Source organism: Palaemon carinicauda, chromosome 35 (assembly GCF_036898095.1).
Source record: "Palaemon carinicauda isolate YSFRI2023 chromosome 35, ASM3689809v2, whole genome shotgun sequence".
Classification (NCBI taxonomy): Eukaryota; Metazoa; Arthropoda; class Malacostraca; order Decapoda; family Palaemonidae; genus Palaemon; species Palaemon carinicauda.
In genome coordinates this window covers 26,055,356-26,067,351 of record NC_090759.1, presented here as the reverse complement: position 1 = coordinate 26,067,351, position 11,996 = coordinate 26,055,356, and the positions used below count along the sequence as shown (strand labels likewise).

The 11,996-nt window shown below is 35.4% G+C and overlaps 1 protein-coding gene across 1 annotated transcript; it reads left to right on the top strand.

Moving 5' to 3' along the window:
* Positions 1-269: 269 nt before the first annotated feature.
* On the top strand, positions 270-1,472 carry LOC137627197 (serine/arginine repetitive matrix protein 5-like). Its single transcript, XM_068358276.1, has one exon. The coding sequence runs from the start codon at positions 270-272 to the stop codon at positions 1,470-1,472; it is 1,203 nt and encodes a 400-aa protein (XP_068214377.1).
* The last annotated feature ends 10,524 nt before the right edge of the window (positions 1,473-11,996 follow it).

Genomic DNA, 11,996 nt, shown 5'->3' with positions numbered 1-11,996 from the left:
GAAAATGTCATCAAAAGAACAGGGCCTCAAAGTCATCAAAAGAACAGGGCCTCGAAAATGACATCAAGAGGACAGGCCTCGAAGTCATCAAAAACAGGGTCTCGAAAAGGTCATCAAAAGAACAGGGCCTCGAAAATGTCATAAAAAAGACAGGGCCTCAAAGTCATCATAAGAACAGGGCTTCGAAAAAGTCATCATAAGAACAGGGCTTCGAAAATGTCATCAAAAGAACAGGGCCTCAAAGTCATCAAAAGAACAGGGCCTCGAAAATGACATCAAGAGGACAGGGCCTCGAAGTCATCAAAAGAACAGGGCCTCAAAGTCATCAAAAGAACAGGGCCTCGAAAATGTCATCAAAAGAACAGGGCCTCGAAAATGTCATCAAAAGAACAGGGCCTCAAAGTCATCAAAAGAACAGGGCCTCAAAGTCATCAAAAGAACAGGGCCTCAAAGTCATCAAAAGAACAGGGCCTCAAAGTCATCAAAAGAACAGGGCCTCGAAAATGTCATCAAAAGAACAGGGCCTCGAAAATGTCATCAAAAGAACAGGGCCTCAAAGTCATCAAAAGAACAGGGCCTCAAAGTCATCAAAAGAACAGGGCCTCGAAAATGTCATCAAAAGAACAGGGCCTCAAAGTCATCAAAGGAACAGGGCCTCGAAAAGGTCTTCAAAAGAACAGGGCCTCGAAAATGTCATCAAAAAGACAGGGCCTCAAAGTCATCATAAGAACAGGGCTTCGAAAAAGTCATCAAAAGAACAGGGCCTCGAAAATATCATCAAAAGAACAGGGCCTCAAAGTCATCAAAAGAACAGGGCCTCGAAAATGTCATCAAAAGAACAGGGCCTCAAAGTCATCAAAAGAACAGGGCCTCGAAAAAGTCATCAAAAGAACAGGGCCTCGAAAATGTCATCAAAAGAACAGGGCCTCAAAGTCATCAAAAGAACAGGGCCTCAAGTCATCAAAAGAACAGGGCCTCAAAGTCATCAAAAGAACAGGGCCTCGAAAAAGTCATCAAAAGAACAGGGCCTCGAAAAAGTCATCAAAAGAACAGGGCCTCGAAAAAGTCATCAAAAGAACAGGGCCTCGAAAAAGTCATCAAAAGAACAGGGCCTCGAAAAGGTCATCAAAAGAACAGGGCCTCGAAAATGTCATCAAAAGAACAGGGCCTCAAAGTCATCAAAAGAACAGGGCCTCAAAGTCATCAAAAGAACAGGGCCTCGAAAAGGTCATCAAAAGAACAGGGCCTCAAAGTCATCAAAAGAACAGGGCCTCAAAGTCATCAGAAGAACAGGGCCTCGAAAAGGTCATCAAAAGAACAGGGCCTCGAAAAGGTCATCAAAAGAACAGGGCCTCGAAAATGTCATAAAAAAGACAGGGCCTCAAAGTCATCATAAGAACAGGGCTTCGAAAAAGTCATCAAAAGAACAGGGCCTCGAAAATGTCATCAAAAGAACAGGGCCTCGAATATGACATCAAAAGAACAGGGCCTCGAAAATGTCATCAAAAGAACAGGGCCTCAAAGTCATCAAAAGATCAGGGCCTCGAAAAGGTCATCAAAAGAACAGGGCCTCGAAAATGTCATAAAAAAGACAGGGCCTCAAAGTCATCATAAGAACAGGGCTTCGAAAAAGTCATCAAAAGAACAGGGCCTCGAAAATGTCATCAAAAGAACAGGGCCTCAAAGTCATCAAAAGAACAGGGCCTCGAAAATGTCATCAAAAGAACAGGGCCTCAAAGTCATCAAAAGATCAGGGCCTCGAAAAGGTCATCAAAAGAATAGGGCTTCGAAAAGGTCATCAAAAGAACAGGGCCTCAAAGTCATCAAAAGAATAGGGCTTCGAAAAGGTCATCAAAAGAACAGGGCCTCGAAAAGGTCATCAAAAGTACAGGGCCTCGAAGAGGCAATCAAAAGTACAGAGCCTCAAAGAGGCAATCAGAAGTACAAGGCCTCGAATAAGTAATCAAAGGTACAGGCCTCGAAGAGGTAATCACAAGTACAGGATCTCGAAGAGGTAAGCAGAAGTACAGGGCCTTCAGGCAATCAGAAGTACAGGGCCTCGAAGAGGTAATCTAAAGTACAGGGCCTCGAAGAGGTAATCAAAAGTACAGGGCCTCGGGGAGGTAATCCCCCCCCTCCCAACGTAGTCAAGAGGAACCATTCTCTGATCTTCACCAGATTCCCAGTCTTAAGGGATTATACCAATCTCTCCGAGGAAAATCTCTATACTCAATGAAGTTCCAGTTTACATGAACATATAAAAATACTATTAGTATTTACACACGAACTAACACTATAGACAGAATAAAAATATCTATTTTGCACAATGGTATTTTCACACTATTCCACCTTTTGACATTTCCTCCCATTTCATCATCAGGCATGTCCTTTCCCCTCTGACCCCTCCCCCTTTCTAGTGTTCTCTTTCTCACCACCCATCCCTCGCTCTTCTAGTGTTAAAGACCGCCCAACTCGACCTCAGTCTCGCATCTCACCGGTATGCACAAATGAATAAATACTACGCATGTATCCGATGAAATGAGGGGAGGAGGGTATTTAGAAGGGGAGTCTCTCTCTCTCTCTCTCTCTCTCTCTCTCTCTCTCTCTCTCTCTCTCTCTCTCTCTCAAACTAGCCACTGTACCACACGATTTACTATATAAAACTATAAAAAACTGATCGTGGAAAGTTTCCCCCAGATAACTTTCCCTACCACGTATATGTACGCCCAATTAAGATAATCAAATGCAACCTCTTCATTAAATCAAGCATAGACAAATTTTAGTTTCCGTCCGCACGCTTTCTTTCACTGAACTCTGTCTGTCTTTCACAGAAGACCCAGAATCTGACTTCTTCCTCCCCTCCCGAAATTTTAGTTCGGCATTTTCTGTTTCCCCGTCTCCCCTCATTTTTTCCTCTCGGATCTGATGACAGGGAAATACGAAAGGCACTAATCATAATGAAGTTCAAGGCGCGCAGGATGAGGGGGGGGGGTATAGATCGTTTTACATGAAGATAGTTTAAAAGGTTTAAAAGCAGTTCATGAATGGCAGAGATAAGGGACAGTGACATTACTCTATCAAGCAGGACAATGCCGTAGTGACTGACCACACACACACGCACACCCACACACACATTATATATATATATATATATATATATATATATATAGAGAGAGAGAGAGAGAGAGAGAGAGAGAGGGGATCTGCCCAAGCCGCTCTCCACCCAAGCTAGGACCAAGGAGGGCCAAGCAATAGCTGATGATGACTCAGCAGATAAACCTATAGGCTCCCAAAAAACTCCCCATCCCTAGCTCAGAAGGATGGTGAGGTTGCAGCTACCAAAGAAACTAATGAGTTTGAGCGAGACTAACCCCAGTCTGGCGTTCACCAGTCAGGGATGTTAACCTCATTGGTCAACACAACCCTCCTGCTTGGCGAAGAGCAACTCATCCCCTTCCATTAGAAACAGATCTCAAGCCTCATATCTATCTCGACTTCGCCTCGTAGACAATTCCGTTTCTTATGAATAGACAGTGATACCCTCCATTAACCCTTATTTTTTTCCCCCACCGTATAATGCGATTTAGGCGCAAATTACACAGGCACCTAGGACTATGGAAAATGGCATTTTAATGTTATTTCTATGAAAATTCTATAGATAACCTGAGCTCTGTGTACATATAATATATATATATATATATATATATATATATATATATATATATATATATATATACACTAGTGTAAATTAAAATACCACCAAGCTTTACGTCTGACTGCAACCAATAATGACATTCATAAAAATCTATAGATAATCTGAACTATATATATATATATATATATATATATATATATATATATATATATCTAGATATATATCTAGATATATATATATATATATATATATATATATATATATACATATACATATATTATAATCACCCTAACTTTCCATATCACCACAACCAATGACGACCTCCACATATCGAATCACTTTAACGCAACCCACCACTTTTGCACTGTCTGTTCGCATTTTCATTTCCTTCATAAAATTTATCCGATTTTATTCCCGTTTTCATGTTTTCCAGCGCTTTAATTCTCTGGTCAAACGAAATTGCATTACCGCATCCGTTTCCATTTGACGAACTTTTGTATACGTCCGATAACAAATTCAATCCATTATATTCATTCATTTGAACAACAATCCCGGTCGTTAACTGGGCTTGCCAATAAAATGGTTTACGGTCGTGCTTGAAAAGAAGAAATTGCAATGACTTTTTTTTTCCATTTAATTACTTTTAATAAAATGTTGATCAAAATACAGCGCATTTTCGATTACTTCACATCCGTTAAATAAATAATAATAATAATAATAATAATAATAATAATAATAATAATAAAAAGGTAATTTATACAAATCTGTATAATAGTATGTCGATGTTATTTGTTACTATAACGATTTATGTTTATTAAATCTGTTTGGAATTTGTGTTCTGTAGTAATTTTTTTTTCTTTTTTAAGTTTCACTACTTTCTATTATTAGAGTAGACAATTACTTCCTATTCGTTTCGAAAACGGGTAATTTATACAAATCTGTATAATAGTATATTGATGTTATTTGTTATGATAACGATTTATGTTTATCAAATTGTTTAGAGTTTTTGTTCGGTAGTTCAAAAAATATTTTTTCTTCTCTGCAAGTTTCACTAACTCTTATTAGAGTCGACAATTACATATTCTGTACAAAAAAAAAATCCGTTTCATTATTTTCCACTATTAGAGTCGACGACTACTTGTATGAATACAAATCTTACTATAAAAGTTACTCTTCGTCAATAAGATTTTTTTTCCCTAGAAGTTCCACTACTTAATATTATTAATTGTCGACAATTACATATTTAGTAAATAAAAAAAAATATTTAAGTTTCATTATTTTCCACTATTAGAGTCTACGATTACTTGTATGAATAAAAATCTTACTATAAAAGTTACTCTTCGTCAATAAGATTTTTTTTCCCTAGAAGTTCCACTACTTAATATTATTAATTGTCGACAATTACATAGCCTATTCAATAAATAAAAAAAATCTTTAAGTTTCATTATTTTCCATTATAAGAGTAGACGATTACATATAGGAATACAAACAACTACAACAGCGAGTCTTCATAAATAAGAATATTTCCAATCACTACTATGCTCAATATTTAAATAAAAGTTTAAACTTTATCCTAACCTACAACTACCGGCTGTAACAGCGCCTCTAAATCTCATCTCTCCATGTTTAATTCAGGACTAAAAAAAAATCATTTGCATCATTACACAATTCTTAATCATCAATACATCCCTTTAAAAAAAAAAAAAAATTGAAGGAACGATTGCATATCTAGATAAATACAAAACCAAAAGTATTTTATACCCAGACTTCAACTATAACAGTGTTATATCCGGTTTAATCGAAATCCACCACCTGCTAACCTAATTCTTTCTCGAACTACTAATCCATTTATTCCAACGTATTTCTGCCTAAAGCAACACAGTGCATTTAAAAAAAAAATAAATGCATCCCTCACACACCAGAAACAACATAAAAGCATCTTTTGAAACATCACTGCATCCTTGATATAATAATGAAACAAATATATCCGTTACAGGATCTGAAACAAACAATGTATTCATTGTATCACCAGAAGCATCCATTAAAACATTTGCATGAACTGACAATCTGGGAAGATAATGCATCTTATACGCAATCTGAATACATCATAGGCGTCCATTTTATTGTTGTTACTGTTCTTAAAATATTTTATTTTTCCTTTTTTTTTTCTCCATGGGCTATTTTCCCTGTTGGAGCCCCTGGGCTTATAGCATCCTGCTTTTCCAACTAGGGCTGTAGCTTACCAAATAATAATAATAATAATAATAATAATAATAATAATAATAATAATAATAATAATAATAATAATAATAAACTATATTCTGGATATATCAAAATAGTCTTCCACATAATCTAAAAATATCCAATCCAATCCACCCTTTTCATTCGTTGAAAACTATTAGAAGGCACAAGCTTCTCTGGGTCTACAAATGCATCCCTTAATGATGCAAACACACAATACATACTCGTACAGTACACAATCTCGAAATACCAAAGAAATCTTTTTCAGAAACTGAAAAAAAAAAAATATGGAAACGCATATAATATCCCTTACTTTTAGTTAAAACACAATAACCGTCGAGTCGAATATTTACATAAAATTAGGCAATAAATTCCTTGGATATACTGGAAAAGTCTAATGAAATTTCTAATTAAAGGTTAAAGGAGTTTTGTTTCAGTTTGTTTCATCAGAATAGATGCTCACCAGAACGTCAGCCAGACAAGCCCAACTGACAACTGTGGTGCCCAATCACACAAGTGGCCTCCCAACTAAACAGCTTTAACTCATGGTCCAGGGCGGGGATCGATCTGCTGCCATGCGAATGCTAGGCAAACACGTTTTACCACTGTACTAGCCAGGCAGTCCATAATGTGAGATACATAGTGTGTCCATTACCACTACACACAATAAATGAAACTATCAAACGTGGAAATACACAGTGCAATAGCCTAACACATCCGTTAAAAATGGACGTAACCAATGAATCCCTTAAATGATACAGAAGACCAAATATGTCTTTAACGGCCCGTAAACATTTGTATTACTTCATTCCCCATTGTCCGACCTGTTCCAAAATTCCAGCTACTCTACTGGAAGCTATCCAAATAGTTTGAAGAATCATAGAAAGAACAAATGTAACCAGGACATACGACAACACGTGGAGTAATATGGGTTTCAAGGAATTTTTTTTTTACAGTAGTAGTTATAGATATCTTACTGTTAGAGATACATGAAGTATAAAAATAATGAGTGCATGACAAAAATATTCATTTAAACAGTGTGATTATTATTATTATTATTATTATTATTTTTTACAAAAGGAGCTACGGAGACTATTATAATAGATACACGAAATGCAAACATACGTTATGTTAAAAAGATTAATAAAAACGGTGGCAAGTCTCATAAAAATTGTCTTAAATAGATGGTGGTTAACGTGAACATCATTTTCATGACACCCTCTTCCTATATCTCTTCAAATCATATTGAAGGAGAGTCAAATGTGATTGAAAACCTACATCATAAGAACATATAACAATGTTCTTGAAGACAGCAGACACTGTCCTGACCCACCTAACACAATACTGGAAAGCGAAAAAGATGTTTCACCACGTACATTTCAATGACAAATATACAATAGGGTTAATTTTATCCCAGCCCCCTTCTCTCTCTCTCTCTCTCTCTCTCTCAGTGTGTAAGTCTGTGTATCTTTCTCTATATATGCCTGTCTGTATATGTATGTATGTATGTATGTGTATATATACAATATATGTATACATATATAAAATACAGTATATATATATATATATATATATATATATATAAATATATATGCATATACAATACATATATACATATATAATATATATAATATATATATATAATATATATATATATAATATATATATATAATATATATATAATATATATATATATAATATATATATAATATATATATATATATATATATATATATGTATGTATATATCCCCTCTCCACTTTTCTTTATTCCAGCTTGTCCTTTTGGCCTAATTTCCTCCTCGTTATTCTCCTTCTCTTATCTGGCATCCCGACCGCCCCTCCATTCTTCTGTGATTCCCCCATCAGCAGTGTCCCTTTCCTTATTCCCTTAATCGCCCTTAATGCCTTCGCTTCCTGCATTATTCTCCCTTATTTTCCGTTCTAAGGGGAACCGTATTATGTGGTGAAGGATCGATTACTCCCCACAATCACACACTCACGAGAGAGAGAGAGAGAGAGAGAGAGAGAGAGAGAGAGAGAGAGAGAGAGAGAGAGAGAGAAAGCAAGGGAAAAAGAAACAAAGAAAGCCAAAGAGAAAGCAAGGGAAAAAGAAACAAAGAAAGCCAAAGAGAAAGCAAGTGAAAAAGAGAAAGCAAGTGAAAAAGAGAAAGCAAGAGAAAAAGAGAAACAAAGAAAGAGAAAGAAAAAAAATAGAGAGAGAGAGAGAGAGAGAGAGAGAGCGAGAGAGAGAGAGAGAGAGAGAGAGAGAGAGAGAGAGAGAGAGAGAGAGAGAGAGAGAGAGAGAATAAATATCATAATCAGTTACTTGAATTATCAATATAATCTGGCGGATCTTTTCTGTGTACTTGAACATATGGGATTACATTTACTTTTTATACACTTCAATTACATCAGGATTCGGAATTTTGAGAATACATCATCGTGCAGAAGATCTATACAGTACACTTAATCTATAATGCTTCCTTTAATACGAAGAATCTCATGTACGTCTGCTCTTCATGATTATCATATTGAAGTAAAAAAAAAAAAAAAAAAGTAATAATGGTAATAATTATAACCTTAATAATTGTGATTACCATCCTAAATACACCGACAATGTAAATACGAGTAGGGAAGATTAAGTAAAATTAAGAAAAAAGAATAAGAAATTGTTTTATGTCATTTGTATTTTTTCCTAACTATACTATAGGTTCGTATCCTCATGGCAGAAAATAAATATTAATAACAATTAACAGTTATTTCTTCTATTAAATAAACGATTAGCAACAATCTGAATCTACCACATTTAGAGAGAAAAGAAAGAAGAGAAAGATGAGGAGATATATCATAAAAATTACAAACTTAACTTCGCAATCCTTGGAGATAAACTCGCCGTGAACTAGATAAGATGCATATATATATATATATATATATATATATATATATATATATATATATATATATATATATATATATAGATAGATAGATAGATAGATATATAGATAGATAAACTGTAGATATATATAACAAATATAAAAATAGAAAACTGCTTTGTGTATAGACAGGCAGACTTACTGATAAACTTTTGGACAAAACTTGGAAACAATTAAAAAGTGAAAATCATAGAAAAGCGTCAGAAAGAATATATATCAAACCAGAATCACAGTTCAAGTATCTGATGCAACACAGAGAAGATTTATCTATTGGTAAAAGAGCAAATTTGTGGCATTAATAAGAATATTTCCTCTTTACAACAAAATAAATTTCTTTAAAAATTCCTTAAAATACTTCCGGTAAACAAAATAAAATATCCAAAATAAACAAAAGCATATAAAAGGGAACAGGAAAAAATAAAAGCTGGCAGTCCATAGATATAAAATACTACGTATGCAGTTAATTCTAATAGCCAGGCCTTCTCCATCATGAGGCTCAATACTACACAGTACTGTAGAAGTTTTATTCCAGCTATGACCAAGTTGTGAGTTTAATGATCTTCCTAATCGGGTAGTTGAATCAGTAGAACTTCAAAAGTTCAAACTCGCAGCAAATGTTTTTATGTTGAACAGGCTTACATAAGTCCTTTTATAGTTTATATATCAAATATTTATTTTAATGTTGTTATTGTTTTTAAAAGATTTTAATTTAATTGTTCATTACTACTTACATCGTTTATCTATTGCCTTATTTCCTTTCCTCACTGGGCTATTTTTCCCTGTTGGAACCCTTGGGCTTAGCATATTGCTTTTCCAACTAAGGTTGTAGTTTAGCTAGTAATAATAATAATAAAATGCGATTTAAAGTAACCAAAAGACCAGAAACAAAAACAAGCGAACACGCCCCATCCTATTGTACCAACCCTACCTCTTCGATGTTTTCATTAAACAAGGCAATTTATGTACTCCCCAATATATAAATACACTAATAAGGTAACATTTACTAAATGGGAACTCAAAAAAGGATGACGTCACAACAGGTATTTTGGGTCGAGTTTTATGGCTTTCGTAATTAACGCGCAGAATCTAATCCTTTTTCCTTGATATTGCAAAATTATAATCATGAAACGGATAAATTACCCCATTCATTACACGGACAGGGCCTCTCTCTTCCATCACAGTGAGTTACAACAATGGAGTTTGTCGAATTTCATCCCTCAATTCCACGTTTAAATGCCACTCATGAATGGCAGAGGGAAGGGACAGTCTGCCCAATCAAGCAGGACAATGCCCTAGACACTGACCATATATACATATGATCAGCGCCCAAGCCTCCTCTCCACTCAAGCTAGGACCAAGGATGGCCAGGGAATAGCTGTTGATGACTCAGCAGATAGACCTATAGGCTCCCCAAAATCCTCATCTAAGCTTAGCTCACAAGGATGGTGAGGTTGCAGCGACCAAAGGAACTACCGAGTTCGAGGGGGGGGGGGGGACTAACCCCAGTCGGGCGTTCACCATTCAGGGGCGTTACCACATCGGCCACCACCACGAGCCGAATAAGAATCAAGTTCCATAAACAAAAAACTCTTACTCTATTTCTCTAATCTTCTTCAAGCCATATATCATCAGGAAGTCATAACCGAGCAAGTGTAATTTGCAATATAATTATGATAAGAATGTAAAGGCAATCGCAAAAGACTATTTAATGGGAAGATGTACGGGCTTCGGGATGGCCTTTAATTTAAAAGGAAAACATCGAGAGACTTTAATCAAGAGAAGTTAAAGGATACAGGAAGTTATCTTATTTTCAATTTAGTTTTAGCTCGTTCTACGAGGCAATATATCAAGGAAGATTTTAGCTAAATAAATTATATAATAAAAGAGTATTGAAATTAATCCAAAATCAAATTGACTTTACTAAACGTAAACTATTTTAATCAAATATACACACAAATGAACATACGCACGAAGACCTTTTGGTCGACCGAACGTTTTAATGTCGTGAAATCTCACGATAGTGAGCTATTCTAATTGGAGTGAACACGAATCTCATCAGTACACATTGATTTGAAGGGAATAAATAGCGCACACGCGAGCGAAAATATACTTCTTGATACAATAAGAGTAATCTAAGCAATATGATCTATCTTCCCATTCGACAGTATATCAAAGTCGCTCTTAACGAGTTTTACTTAAAAGCGTCCGAAACTATCAACAAGGTTTAGATGCCTAAGAAAGAACATTGCACGCATATACCGCGAATAAGCCCAAAGCATTAAAGCATACCACGAAGGAAAATGTATGAAGGCAGGCATGCATGCATGCATGCAAGGAAGACAACGTGCAGGACCAAAAGAAGGCCGGCAGACTGGTAGCAGTAAGCAGACACGCCATCTGCTGCCGACAGTCTCTCACTTAGTATCATCTTGCATCAGTAGACTATTATCATTATGTGAAATTATGCGGTATTACCGTAAACTAACTACACATATTACTCGAGCGAAATTATCTATTCCATAAGACATTTTTGTTTAATACAACATTTTCTTCTTAGCTTCGCCAATGAAAATGTATTTGACTTGAGTTATCTGATGTTTATAGTTTTCTTATTTTACTACTGGGAAATAATTAGTTAGAAACAATCCGAATCACTCTCAAATGAATACTTCATATTTTATCGTCCAAAATTATATACCAGCGATTTTTTGCTTCAGAGTTTAAAGAGGCGTTGATCTATAGTTTATCAAGAGCAAATGGCAAATAGGAAGGACAAACCTATAATATTCTTTTGTAGACCAGACCAAAGGAAAACAAGAGAGAAGATGAAAAGAAGGTAACAGACCTACTGGTACCTTTTGAAGAAAGCAAACTTACATAATTCAAGAGAAAAAAAAGTCATGTTAAAAAGAAGTTAGGATATTCATGGGTAAATTTATTAAAATTTCTGAATGCCAGTCAAACTTAGTTCCTTTCAGCTTTAGTTCTCCGCCGCCAGGGGGTTTCATTAAAGACATCACTGGTTTATCAATTTCTAACTGTTCAAGGTTATTTAAACGTACGGCCTGAACCTTATATAAAAACAAAAACATACCATGATTTAATATTAATTATCTTAAAATATTTCATTGTAAGTGGTATTACTTCGTTTAGTTTATTCATTTCC

Bases quoted from the DNA above. Each gene is read 5' to 3' on its own strand.
- LOC137627197 (XM_068358276.1), top strand. From the start codon at position 270: ATGACATCAAGAGGACAGGGCCTCGAAGTCATCAAAAGAACAGGGCCT.